The sequence below is a fragment of the Neolamprologus brichardi genome, chromosome 8 (genome assembly GCF_056152115.1).
Source record: "Neolamprologus brichardi isolate AB-2024 chromosome 8, ASM5615211v1, whole genome shotgun sequence".
In the NCBI taxonomy this organism is placed as follows: domain Eukaryota; kingdom Metazoa; phylum Chordata; class Actinopteri; order Cichliformes; family Cichlidae; genus Neolamprologus; species Neolamprologus brichardi.
The window spans coordinates 19855573-19870254 of record NC_142111.1 but is presented as its reverse complement, the minus strand read 5'-3'; the positions used below and the strand labels follow the sequence as shown (position 1 = coordinate 19870254).

The following is a 14682-nucleotide window of genomic DNA, read 5'->3' as shown; positions in this document are numbered from 1 at the left end:
GAAAAATTAAACATGAAATAAATAAAGATGAAGAGTTATAATAATCAGGTTCATATCAGGTCTAATTAAGAATTTGTTTATCTGCAAACACATTTTTATGCAGCACACGTAAAGCATGAAATGTTTCCTGATCACTAAGTTTTTTGGTCTTTTCTGAGTCTTGTCCACTAAAGTGTAATGCTATTTAAACTAAAGCATTAACGGTACAATGTATACCAAGACAAACTACATTTTGTCCATCTGTGTATCACCTTTCATATTTTCTATACACCAGTTCCTCAACAAGGACACCTTTTTTATGATCTTTCCTGTGAATGGCACGAACATCATTTTACTGAAGCTACAGAACGAGTCTTGTACTCTTACATCTCCTCAGCTTCCCAAGGAGCAGAGTGACTGGCTGTCAGTTGAAAAAAAAAATGGTGTATTATCTTGTCAGCAGCAAGGAGTAGAAATCCTTGCTGAGATAAACTGTTTTTAGTTCCTTTTTCGCTGTGGAAAAATGGTTTGGGACTGCAAACAAGTACACAAAACAACACAGATGTGGGACAAAGCTTGTACTGTGTAGTGTCCGTGTAGTTCTCTAACCAGTATCTGCTGCAGAGTCACTGAGCGCCCTCACTAAAAACACTTGCTAAAACAAACTGCACTCCATCTCCAACTTTGACTGACAAGAGACTCGTGAAAATTTTAAACCTTGAGTGAAACGTCTCCAATAGTGCAAGCGCTGATTGAGTATCTGGGTGGATATGGCCTGTGAACACGGGCAGACAGGTAGATAGTAGGTTAATTAACGACGGCCGATGTTTCCTGTCTTTATGAATTAACGCCAAGTCAGAGCAATGGAAACAGACTGAGGTGTCACTCAAGCATCACTGACCAAATATCCTTGGCTTGTGCACATTTTAAACTTGAATACAGTTCAGCCCACTAATGAACTCACCTCCAGGTAAGACAACTATGAGGAATATGCACTGCTGGAGTATGTTGCCACTACCATTTCCTCTGAAACAAAGTACATGCATAATAAATTACAAAGCCAAACACTGCCTTGAACACAAGAAGGTAAAGTAAATTGACACCCACTGAGCAGAAATGTGTTTCACACCTCACCATCGCAGGATTGGCTCATTAACTGTGCTCTACTGCTGTAAAAATACATGGAATTATTTTGTCAGGTTGTAAGGATAATAGATGGGAATTTCTTCACCGTGAACCATTTATATACTTAAAGGCTTATTATTCTGGTATCCATTGGGTTTATCTGTCTTGAGTGCAAAAGATAATTGAACTCATAAGTCAGCAGGTTGGTTGTAATGTGTGCAGTTTCAAAGATGTTTCAAATCTTTTACTTTTTTGCTCTCTCTCCCTCTTTTTTTTTTTTTTAAATTTAGTCTGAAACCAAAGAAATACCTGCCAGAGCGTATAATACAAAAGCCCAACACAGCAGTTTTTCAGGAAACAAATTGTATTATACATGTAATTTTTCCCACCCTTCTCAAAAGAAACATTCAGTTCCCTCGCAATGCTTGGCCCTGAACTGAGTTTGAAAACTCAGCCATACAAGAGGATATAATGCCTGTTGCCTACTTGCTTTAAAAATGACCTCCGGGTTAACGGCTTCTCTGCATCTACGGGTTAAGACGAGAATGAGAGTATTAGAACAGATGAACAGATAGACAGAGACAGAACATTCACAGTTCACAACTCAATTTGAAGCGCGCGAACTATTTCAGTAGTGAAAGGAAATCTCTAATTGGATTAAATACAGTCTTATTTGGTTCCTTATCATCTCCCGTTATAGACAGCAATATTTCCTCACCCACAGTCTGCCTGACCTTGAACTGTTAGATAAATCTGGGGCTCTGACGCAACTTGCTGTGTGAATGCATCTTTATTGGAAAAAAAAACAGAGAGAGAAAAAAACGTATTAAAACATGAAGTTTTCTTTCACCCTTGCATTTTGAGTTATACAATTATTTCTTTTGCTTGGTAAAATCCAGTTTATGGAAGTGTCACTTATGAAAACATTTAATATGTCTATACAGTAAAGACTCTGAATGGAAGTTATGAAGTGATGGCTGACTTTTGAATCAGCTAAGTGATACAGTATGTGGCTGGGAAATTCTGTCCTTTTCTACTTGATATTTGTCCATATAGTAAACAAGGTAAATTCAGACCATTGACATTTCTATTTGTATGTCATTTTGGACAAAAGAAGAAAAAAAATACTGAGTTTGATTTGATTTATTTTCCCATGAAAGTTTGTAAGTTATATTCCTAGCAGCGTTGAGAAGTTATTGAACATTTAACATTTATGCAGGGTAGTGGATAGAAAAGGAAAGGTTGTTTTTTTTAACGGTTACACAAGAAAGATTTTTCTTGACACTTGACTGGATTACTGTGTTCACAATTTTTCTCTAATCTCAAATGTATTGAATAAAGGGTTGACTGCTATTACAGGTGGAAAATACATTTTAGGTACAGAAAAAAATCCCTGACAACTTCTAGGGAGATTAAACTTAAATAAACATCTATTCTGTATTTTTATTTTAGGATTTTTTTATTTTAGAACTCAATTTCAAAATCCTGTTTGCAGCCCAATGTCTTTCCTGCTTTACTAACACTTTACCTTTATGCTAATTATGTGGAAATATATCCACAGCATTTAACTGAATTAATTTCAGTTTCACTTTACATAATTAGTAGAAATGAATGCATGAGCTTTACAACATGATTCTGCTCCTGAAGTGATAAACACAATGCATGTTCCAGGTCAGTCTCAGGTCTGCAGAGGAGATCTAGTGTGATCATGTCCACATCTTGGAGGAGATATGGCTTTCTTCTGTCAGCGCAAACATTATTTCTTCCACACACTGGTCCAGGCCAGTGTTTCTATTCAGAGGCACGCTGTAGTGCATCCATCAAAGCTTATTCATACTTGGCTGAAAGTGCGCAGTGAAACACAGTGTGTGATCTGCAGGATAACAAAAGGGTCACACAGAGGGTGAGGAATAACCTTCATACATAATGCGCTTTACCGGCCTGTGAGGAATTCTCAGCACATTATGTCCTATGTGATGCATGTTGTATTCATGAAAAGGTCTAATGTGTATAATCTGTGTGCAGTTGAGCAGCAAATTAATAAATTCATATTGTGGTTCCGTGTCATAGGCAACAAATCACTGACATTCACCAGGTTTAAATGAACTGTGCACACTACAACAGTGAATTATTAGAGGATATATTAAATTTTATGTACATGCAGTTTTATAAGCTTATTTATACTTTTGCATTGGAAACCTGTTTGAGGTATGGTGGTTTTTTGCCATTTTTTTTTTTCATTTTTGGTACATTCAATTCCCTTTCCTGGCTAATAAAACCAACAGTTACTTTGCGACCTTCAGCTTTCTTGACAATAACCCATAGAGGCTCTATGAGTTTTAATTCAGGCGAGTTACCTGGCCAATCAAGCCAAGTAATATCATGGCCAGAAAAGTATTTAGTAGCAGCTTTGTCATTGTGGGCAGATGCAAAGTCCTGCTGGAAAAAGAAATTGGCAATTGTTTTGTTATTGGGAAATAAAGACATACATACATTGATTTTTTTTTTTGTCATTCACCAGTATATGCTTGGCTGGGATATATTAAGTTTAATATTCAATATATGGTAATAAAGTCTATAAAACACGTTTTTGGTATTTATGCGACACACAAACGCCTTTAAATTTCGGCAAAACTGGGCTCCTGTATCAATATTCGATTCGCTTTTCGTCTTGGCCCTCGGTAGTTGCCGTAGTGACATATAAATGTGTTTTCAACCGGAAGTCCCGCCCCTTTTTCATCCCCTCTCTGGCCGACTGAGTGAGTTCATGTTGCACCACAAACATAATGACTATTTTAATCATCATCCATCCTCTTTGTCAGCAACAATTAGAACCCAACTTTTGCTAAAATATAATTATTTCATTCCGTTGGTAGAAGATTAGATTGAAATTTTATTTTTAGTACATTGATTATCGTCTGTATAGCTGACTCGATCTCTCTCTTCCGCAGCGTCCAGTCCGCTGACACGGCAGCATGGTAAGGATTGCATCTCATTTTAATCTGTTAGTTGCTTATTATTTGTGCTTAATAAGGTTATATGTCATGTATACGTGTATGTTGTTACTTAGAATGTTTTTACAGTTCAGTTAATAGTCGGTAGTTGTTGTAAAAGTAGTTAGCACTGGCTATTAGCATTAGCAAAATGCCGCTCAGGGGCTAAGCTGGGCCACCCGGCTGCAGTTTGTTGAGGAATGACACATGAGTCAATACCTATAAGAAATTGTTTTTGGCTTTTTTTTGTTATTTTAATTAGAAGTGAATGTCTTGAAAGTAGCTTAAGGCACTAAAATCATAGTTGCGTCTTTTCTACAGTACTACAGCTTTGACTTGGTCTGCGTTAGCCACAGGGTGCCTGACAATTAGCAACATCCTACCAAAAGAGAGTTTTTTGCTAACAGCAAGAAGTCCAAACATCTCAGGCTGATGTGCCCGTGATGCATTCACACTCTTGCGAGAATAATGATGGACCAAGTGCTAGGTTTCGCCTTTATAACGGGAACCTCAGTTCCACCGGTCCACTAACACTCGTGAGCGATTCATTATCAGCATGTGAAGTTTGATGCTCTGTCTGACTGATCATTTTTGCTGTTTATTTGTAGCCTCGCAAGATAGAAGAAATCAAAGATTTCCTGCTGACAGCCAGGAGGAAGGATGCTAAGTGTAAGAGGCACACAGACAGCACATTTTGATGTTTAACAACTAGAAATGTAATCTTCTTGCCAAAGAATAGGTAGATATGTGGGTGACAGCTTGCCACAGATAGCCCTATATTAACATTGTAAATTGAAATGCACCTTTTTAAGTCCAGTGAAGGTGTTGAAAAAGACATTTGAACCTCTAGAAACATGTTTTATTCGGTGGGGGGCATCTATCATGTAGTTACCTCTAAATTAAAGTGCTCTTCAATGAGATTTTGGTCTTCCCCCAAAGCAAAATCACCATGGCTTTGATAAATAATAAATTGTGGTGAAACTTACTAAAAGTGTTTAGTAATTGGCAGGCTTGTGGCAGTTATTCTGTGTTGTCTTAGGCTATTTAATATACAGACCATTCATGCTTACATATATAGTCACCTGCCACAAGCCTATTTTTGAGGCATGAAAAAAAAACGTGTTCCGAATGCTGTTTGTATTAGCAGATCCAGTAGAGGAAAGTATTAAACTAAAGCTCTCAACTATTAGTGTTTGTTTGACTTGAGAAATGATTATGTTTGAGTTGACTTTTGAAGAGACTCGGCGCTAACACGGCTTTGTCTTTCCTCCTTTAGCCGTAAAGATCAAGAAGAACAAGGACAATGTTAAGTTCAAGGTGCGCTGCAGCAGGTACCTGTACACCCTGGTCATCACAGACAAGGAGAAGGCTGAGAAGCTCAAACAGTCCCTGCCCCCAGGTGAGTAATAAGAGAGGTGGCATGTAAAGTGAACTCAGCTGTCTGGAAAATGTACTCTTGATTTTTATCAAGTAGATTTAAGGGCTTTGAATTAAAATGACTCAGACTAAATCTTTTATTGCACTGATTTAAAGTTATGTACACATATACTATGTACAGTTTTGGGCCACCTTTGGGTTGAAGATTTCTAATGCTGGTGCATCCCTTTAAGTTAACTTACTTATTGAGACATTATGGTTCAGTGATTGTTAATGGGTTGTTTATCTTGGCTGCAGTGTTAAAAAATAAACTCTTTTTGAAGAACATTCATAAAAATACAGTTAAGCTTTTTGATATTCTGGGACTTTAGTGCTTTTATTGGCCCACAGTAGTTGTCTGCTTCATCATATTTGGAAGAAAACGTAGAAAACATAGTTAATTTCACAAACAAATGTCTGGAATCTTTAGCATTTAAATGTATTAATGATATCTGGTTCTTGTGGAAAATGACCTGGACTTTTCATTGTGTAAAGCACAGCTGCAGATTCTCTGTTTACAATGTGTAGAACAGAAGGTCCTGATACTTGCGTGCCCCGAATTGCGAGCAGGGTTAATAGTGCAATACTGGAGAAAAAAGGTCTCATAATAAAGAGAATCAAAGAAATTGATTGCTACAGCAGAGTTTTCCCAGCTTATGTTGTGTTCCTTTGCTCTGATATCTATTTGGTTTTCAGATGTTTTCATATTTGATTGCAGCCTGTCTAGACATTGCAATTAGTGCCTAATAGTCTGTGTATGGTGGAATTGCACCATAAAACCTGTAGCTAAGAAGTTTGCCTCATAATGGCAGAGGAGCCATTTTTAGACAAATGAATTAATTTTAAAATTAATAATATCATCAATTTTCTGCTGCATATCATGGTTTAGATTAGTTTTTTTGAAGAATTATTTCTTTAAAAATTGTAATACTTTAAATTATAATGAGCTATAATTTTATCCTCTGCTTTTCTGTAACACGTCATGCTGTAGCTGGTAGGACTGAAACTGGCATTGAATCGCAAGCTCTTTGTATTAAAAAAACCCCCAACAACCCTGAATTAAATTCTAATCGCCACAGAAACATTCAGGCTCTTCAAAGAGCAGATCCACATTGTTTGCAGTTTGCTGTCACTCGTGTTGATGGCAGTCTGCAGTCTTCTTAATATGATAATTGTTAATAATTTGCCCTGTAAAGGTCAAATGTGATACCTGGTGCAAGTAGAGAAATTTTGATGAAAATATAAATACTCCTTACTACTTTAATCATGTGATGCCTCAAATGTATTTTCCCAGTTGTGTTTTAGCAAGTGTGTATCTGAATATTTCTAATCTTTTGTCTTTCTTTCTCTACAGGTCTGGCTGTGAAGGAGCTGAAGTAAATCCGTGATGTACAGATAATTGTAATAAAAAACTGGGGGGAAAATCACTTTGGCTTCTGTGTTTTGTTGTGTTGTTATACCATTATCCACAAGTGTGACATGGACATTGGAGCATTTGATCTGAAATGAGCAGCAATGACTTTATAGCACAATTTGGGGCAAAATTGTAGATCAGTGGTTCTTAACCTTGTTGGAGGTACCGAACCCCACCAGCTTCATATGCGCAGTCACTGAACCCCTCTTCAGTGAAAAATAAAATGTGATTTTTTTCAAATTCAAGACATAGATATGTTTTTTACTGGTGCACAAAATGAGCCGTGCATGTCACGGGGGAGGCTCTGCCGAACCCCTGAGATCGACTCACCGAACCCCTAGGGTTCGATTGAACCCAGGTTAAGAACCACTGTTGTAGATGTTGATTGTTTTCTTCAGCTTCATCTTTGTAGAGGTTTTCACTGACTGCTTGGTTACAATGTCTGCATCAACATATAGCCACACTACATCTATATACAAGATTTTTACCCAGAAAATGTAACCTTGTACATTTTAATGGCTATAAAATTAATTTTGGAAACATTTAAAGCAATAAAGTCATACAACCAGCACAGTTAGCTGTTTGACAGCTGGGCTGAATCTGGCTCAGTTCCACTTAGTTTAATTACAGTAAATATAAGTAACCTGCTCATGAATACAGCAAATATTATTTTAGCATCTAAATTTGCTGCATCTGTAGCTGAAGTACACCAGAAAATACAAGTATACAAAATGTTGATATAAGCCACTATAACAATGACCCACCAGCTGTTCTCACTGGCTGCATGTTGTGTAATTGGCTTAATTGAACACTAGGTGGCACCGCTGTTGCTTATTTACCAGAGAATAAAGGGGCCGTTAATAATAAAAAAAAAAAAATCGATGTAGCTGATGTTACAATTAACTGACTTTGTTTATTTAAATAATTAGTTGTATTTATGATATGTGTGCCAGACTAATGTTCCGAAACCATTTACGAAAGCGAATGTGCACGCCCCCTCACCCCCTGGTGTCCTGCGCCTACTATAAGTGCGCGTTCACGCTGCTGACTGTGTTGTCTGCTGTTTGTGTGGAGCAGCTGTCGGTCGGATAGTATCTGTGGGTCCACAGGAACGGAAACATGGACGCAGAGTGATTATTGGTCTTTCTCGGGGAAAATCCTAACCGGATCTCACTTTTGCAAACACACTTTTACCTTTGCAGGACTTTCCCCACCTCTCATGTGTGGTCGAGTGTGTTTCCACAACCGAGCATGCTTTTATCGTTGCCTTTGTTTAATGTGCGACTTGATTAAAATATCCGGCAGCGGAAGAAACTGCCCGCTTTACTACTGAGAGGCTAATTTAGGCTGAAGCCTAACTTTTTCTCCGGGCAGTGATGTCTTCGGATCGTGTGGATTACATTGCGCCGTGGTGGACTTACTGGCTTCACAATTTTCCTCATATCAATCTGAGGTTTCAGCCCATTGATAAGACCTTCCAGCCTGAAGATGAGAACTACCAGCAGGTCAGTGGAGAGGGTTATGGGACATATGGCTCTTTACCAGAAGCCTAGTTATAGACGCTTAAAAACTGGGGCATAATATGTCTGTAGGTTTCTGCAATGACACTTAATAAAGAGTTTGTAATACTATTTTAACACATTGTCCCAAAACCAACCCACAGTATGATCATTTTTTCTGATATTGCTGTTGTTTCACTAGAATCAGTTGTGGTCTGTTTGCTATCACTATTCCCTCTGCTACCCTCAAGAGTCACACTGCATTGTATTATTGATGACAAAAGTGGGCCATAATGTCCCTGTACGTAACCTAGTCAGCTCCACTGAAATCACACTGAAGCATCTTTACTTTGCCATGGACCTGAGAATCAATTCAAAATGTTGTTTATGTATTGTAATTGCAGTCATCGTTCTGAGCAGCGATTGCTCTTCAGCAAACACACTAACAAAGCATCATCATCATTACTTCAGAAAACCTTAGAAAGAGAAAACGCAGCACAGGACATCTCCCAAACACTGCTTGGAACTACTGTTGCAGCTTTTAAAATGAGCTAATCTTTTATCTGTGTGTTGCTGGAGACACAGAGAGAGCAAGCACCCTTGTGGGATAATGCTGGCATAGATCACCCGTGGGAGTCAAAGTGATTCGCATCCAACTCCAGAGGTGGTGACAGGACCATTTCACACAGCACTGAAAAGGGTTGGGATCAACTTTTGGATGACTAATGACCTGCTTGTGAACACATGTCATGTTCCATGAATGTTTCATTATTTAACTGTTGAATTTTTCAAGGTTACAGTTCTGCCTCTGTCAGTGCAAGTAGTCATCCTGAGAAGTGATGGCATTTAAGTTTATCGCTGCAGCATCCTAGCACACTGGTCTCCAGAGTGAGTTCAGGTGTCTGAGGCAGTCAGAGCCTTATAATGATTTTCAAGCGTTTAATTTCAGCAGTGAAATAAGGCAAGTGGGAGTCATTATCACATAGTCACCATTAGTGAATCGCAAATGGGTGCATTCTTTCATAAGCCAATACTAGTCACGCCAGATTTAATGTGGCTATGATTCATATTTCCTTCTTATTTCTGTGTTAACACATGATCACAAGTTTCCTGGAATTTAAAGGAGGATTTTAGTCATAGCACCTCTTCAGTTGGGGGTGATCAAAAACAGAGATAGAAGGAGGAAAAAGCCTTACTTATTCTAACTAAGTGGGGACAATAAAAGCAAGGTTATTTTTCCACCTTGTGATGTTTTTGGTGGGTGTTTCATTCACTTGTTTCACCCCTCTGATGATGACATTCCCATCCCTCAGACCCAAGGGGGACCCCCTCTGTACTATAACTATAACTCTGATATTGTCAACAGTTACCTATCAGCACAGATAGGAAGCAACCTAGAGACTCTCCTTTTCTGTTGGAAAAGTATCAAGAGAAGAATCAAGCCTAAAAAAACTTTCTTCATGATGTGTTGAGTCCCTGTGCTTTAGCCTTTCAGGACTTTAACGATAGAAAAGAAGAGACCCCAGGAAATACTGGACAACATATTCACTGATACCATTGCATTCATTTTGGTTTTTATGCATTCTGTCTTTGCAAGATATAGAATATATTTTTTCACTCATGTTGAGGAAGACTCCAAATGAGGCAAAGAGAGGCAGATTGCCTTTTTTCCTCATGCTGCCCTGCGCTGCCCTCGGTTGCATTGTGGAAATACAGCCAGAGCGACGGGGTGCAGGAAGAGAAGGTGGGGAGTCTCAGCAGGTGAAAAGCAATTCCCACTGAGAATACTGTCAGCCACAGGCAGTCAGTCAGTCTGGGGTAGGAAATCCCCACCACTGCATCCATCAACCTTACTTGTTCTGTGCGAATCTTCTTTCTCCCACCACACTCTATCTGACTAAACCATGCTCCTGCTTTCTATTGTCGAGGCTTTAATGGTCTCAGCATGTAAAACAATGTACTGTAAAGCACCACAGCAAATGATGCAATTTCAGGCACATGCCAGGCTACTTAGGGCATTATATTCCTTTTCCTTTATGAGCTGTTGAGCTTAATTCACATCACCACCCCCTGTTTTGCCTGAATTAGAAGCCGTGCTCATGTGCTGTGCATGTAATCAATTAATGAGTTACTGAGAATAACACTGATGACATGGATCTTGGGTGTCCTGAATAGTCGCCAAGCTGTGAATTATGCTTATAGTATTTAGGGTGAGTGTTAAGGTTGCTAGTGAAGTATAATGTATTAACATTCACAAGCTGTGAATTAACTTATACTGTCCTGTTTTATAAAACTACAGTACACTGAGATATCTGGGGTGATTTAGTGCATTGCAGTCGATACTTTTACAGCATTTAACAGTTTAATTGGATAAAAAATTACACTTTAATTGAGTTATGTGGTGGTGAGTTGATTCTTTTGTTAACGAGTTGCTGAGTTGACATTTTCTGTTGTAGATGGGGTAGCATTGAGCAGCTGAGCCATGCTTCTTAAAGCAGACCACATGCTTTGTCAGAGGATTTGTAATTGGTTAGTTGTACTGTGGGCAATCCTGGTGAAGTCCCACACTGGCTTTGGGCCAGGGAATGTGAAGGGATGTGAGGCGATGCTATATTTCATTGTTCTTTATCTGCATCTTTGTGTGTGTGTGTGTGTGTGGGGTAGGAATCTACTACTGCTGTTGTCAGTAAAGGAATGTCTGTAAGCTGAATCATCTGCCTGAAGTGCCTCTAATTTCTGTCTTCTGACCTTAATCAAGCTATTCTTTTTTATTTTACTGAGATATTTTGGAAAATCTCATCTAGTGCTGCAGAGTTGAGGGTTGAGTAGGCTTGAAAACTATCCAGAGGATCTGTTGAGTGACTGCTTTAAAGGTAAAAGTGTTTAAACCTCGCTCCCAGGGCCTACTTTCAGACCTGCACTCAATTGGTCAATTACTGCATGGAGTGGGCGTGATTGTTGAACTGTTTTTTTTTCTTCCCGTCAGTCCAGCTAGCATTTATTCTAAGCATGCTGACCTCGTGAGCAACTGACATCCATCACTTATGTTTGTTTTGGGCACGCACAGGCTTGAGAGCCAAACTGCTGATCTGCTCAGCAATTTGCTCAGTCTTTCTCAGCCAGTGTCTGATGTAGAAAATGGATTTCTCTGCTCTTCCTGTCCCGAGGCCTGGGGGATATAAAGAGGGCAAAAAACTGGAAAGGCTTACCCAAAAGTAGGACAGAGTTGGAGGCCTAATTTTTTTTTGTTCTTGTATTTTTGAATGTATGTGTGTGTGTGTCGAGCCAGACGTTATGTGTAGGTCAGAAGGTCCTAGTCTATCTGACTTCTCCTTTCTTTTCTTAATTTCCTGCTTTGTGAATCAAACATAAACATATTTATGCCAAATAAATTACTGGTACAGATCACATGGATCACTGGATCACATGCTCCAGTCATCCCACCAATGTACTCTCCTCCCTTTAAAGCAGCCAGAGTCACTAAAACTCATATAGTGTGATGATAGAATGTAATACTAAATGCTAAAATCAGAGTTTTCAGAACAAGAGTCATTTGTGCTTCTGTTTACTTGAAGTTTTTAATATATATGTTTAGGTAGTCCTACATTTGCACTGGCACTTACTGTACTGTGCAAAAGTCTTGAGCCAAGGTGGAAGCCATTCTGTTGTGGGTGTGTTTTTAATGTTCTGCTGACAATGTGGGAGTGTAATTGTGCATTACTGGCTAGGGCAGCCGACTGGGAGACAGAACTCTCTTATTATGCAAATTAAAATAAAACAACAAACAAATAAAATGTAGGCAGATTGGTTACTGTACAGTATACAGCTCTTCGCAAAAGTCTTGAGCCATCCGTCATTTCTTTATATTTTGCCAGTAGAATGGGGAATAGGTGCAGTGATTTGTTGAAACATATGCCAATGTGTGGAAATACAGAATATAAGACAAAAATAGAGTTTGTACAATTCTATGACACTGGATATTTCGTAGGATCACATTTATTCTTCACCACGATCTGACAATCTTATAAGCTTTAATTAGTCTTCATAGTTCTCAAGGATTGGTTAAAGATGTTTAAAGCTCTTCTTGGGTTTTAGGCCGCCTCTTGTTCTGTTCTCTGTCAAGATGATCCCATAATGTTGAAGTCTGGGCTCTGAGGAGGCCAATCCATGACTGATAGAGTTCTAATGTGTGATTTTCTGCCCAGATATGCTTTTACTGCTCCGGCAGTGTGTTTGTCATGGTGAAGAATGAAGCTGTTAACATTCAGATACTTTCCAGATGGTGTTGCATGGTGGATCAAAATGTGATCAGGATTGTAGTACTTGCATTTCATGACTTTCAGGTGCTGTTCATCTTCAGCTAATTCAGCTCATTGTTGGTGTTGTTTGTGCAAATATACTTTTCATGCCAGTCCAACTATTATCTTTGACATTTGTTGGTTGGTTGCTAAGTTGCCTGTTATATTTAGACACAGCATGGGTTCTTCCCCGGAGTTAGGTGTGTTTTTATGCTTGAGTGATTCATAGATCTGAGTTAAGATCAGTGTTAGCACACAAACAAACAACAATAATAATAATAATTCCTCTGAAGATGGTCAGGTAGAAGGACTGGACTGAAAATCTGTGAAAAACCAGCCAACATCCAAAGAAAAACTTTGAAAGACCTTCACAAAACCTGGAGAGTTATTGCTCAAGATGAGTTTAAAACATTACAAGACATTTAGACTCCTTGGAAGAAAAATATAAAGAAATGAGGGGTGGTTCAAGGCGTTTTGGCAGTACTGTACATCAAAAGAAAAGCAGACGTTTGGCAGATTACTGAAGTAATTAACTCAGGCATTACTTGAACCAATTTTGAGTTGGTCATGAGACTCTGGGAAGACACAGGCAGCATGTTCGTGTTTTTTTGTGAAAATTAAATGTTTTCCTCTTATCAGCTGTTCAGTAACAGTAATTACTGGGAAGGATGTGGATTTATGCTCGTGTACGCTCAGTCAAGCACAGAAATGTGTTGAAAAATGTATGCAGCCGCTGCAGGAAATCTGTCATGTTCTTTACTGTTGACAGTTAGCTAGTCTCATGTGGTGTTATGCCTGTTACGGTACAAAGGGTTCAGGGAAGCTTTTGTATTTTAGGGTAGATGTTTGTCTTCTTTGTTCTTGTTCTAAACATTTACACAATTAAGGATGGTTAAAAAAAACTTTTGTCTGTTTCCTGCACAGGAAAACAGACTTTTTTCTCTTTGTCTGAGACAAATTGACACATCCTGTAATAACCACCTCAGACAGTCTTCTGTGGAAGGCTTTTATCTTATTGCTCAGAGTGATATGGGATAAAGACCTGGGCACATACACAGCCTTCATTTATGGTCGCAAACAAGAACTTTTAATACATCCCATCTCTCTGCATCGCGTCTGAAAAATGAGTTCCACCGTGATGCTCGGTTTTTTCGACTTTCCAGGTGTTTTTTGTCACCTTTGCTATTTCTGTTGTCATTCATCAGTATTCCCTTCACCTCACCATCTTTATTCATTGACATAAAACCTCCCAGTTTAAATAAACGCACTGTGTGTCAGAGCCGCTAATCATAAAGACCGAGAAACTTATGTGCAGTCTTTGTGGATAAAATATGTGTTTTTTATGATTTTCTCCAATACTTCATTTTGAAAGCGCTGCAGTTCCATTTCCCATTAAAGTACAGCCATTACATTCTCATTATACTGCTAGATTTATGAATATTTCTAATTTATGGTTAAAAAATGATTTGATTGCATTTTTACGTGAGCCCTCTTCACACGATGTTGTTTCAAGCAGCTACTTTCCTGATTTGCAGCTAAACGCTTATATGGCACTGTGGTGTTAACTGCGTTTAGTGCGTGTGATCGAAAATGAAAAATTATGCGTTTCAAGAGCTGAAAATCCATTATCTGTTCAGCTATCGCAGTCACTCTGATTGCACTGGAAATTTACCAACTCCTTTTGCCGCCTCCTCAAGAAAATCAATCTTAAATCTGTCATTCTTAATTCCCATGCTCCTTGTCTTATCTCAGCCTCTCCCCGTTTGCCTGAATGATTGTGTAACCTTATTGTTAAAGCAGTGATTCACCTCAGTCTCTCTGGTAGGTTGTCTTTCTTTTGCTACACAGCCATCTATTTATGTATTCCTCGTTAGTGACATGCATAGACAAGGAGAAAAGAACTTAAACTGTCCCCTCTGGGTTTCCAGAAGGTCATTAACCCCAATCTGTCTCCATGC

At 38.7% G+C, this 14682-nt stretch overlaps 2 protein-coding genes across 3 annotated transcripts in view; both read left to right on the top strand.

The window, feature by feature from the left end:
* The first annotated feature begins 3797 nt into the window (after positions 1 to 3797).
* Positions 3798 to 6937, top strand: rpl38 (ribosomal protein L38). Its single transcript, XM_087844781.1, has 5 exons — positions 3798 to 3863; positions 4056 to 4082; positions 4706 to 4766; positions 5374 to 5496; positions 6868 to 6937. Exons 2-5 carry the CDS (start codon positions 4080 to 4082, stop codon positions 6891 to 6893), a joined length of 213 nt encoding a protein of 70 aa, XP_087700907.1. The 5' UTR covers positions 3798 to 3863; positions 4056 to 4079; the 3' UTR covers positions 6894 to 6937.
* Positions 6938 to 7969: 1032 nt separating this feature from the next.
* The window catches only part of ttyh2 (tweety family member 2), a 68767-nt gene continuing 62054 nt past the window's right edge, over positions 7970 to 14682 (top strand). For both annotated transcript variants that reach the window (XM_006790951.3, XM_006790950.3), the window contains exon 1: positions 7970 to 8432. In XM_006790951.3, the coding sequence (XP_006791014.1) occupies positions 8304 to 8432 (129 nt within the window). In that variant the 5' untranslated portion in view covers positions 7970 to 8303. The remainder of the gene's footprint in view (positions 8433 to 14682) is intronic.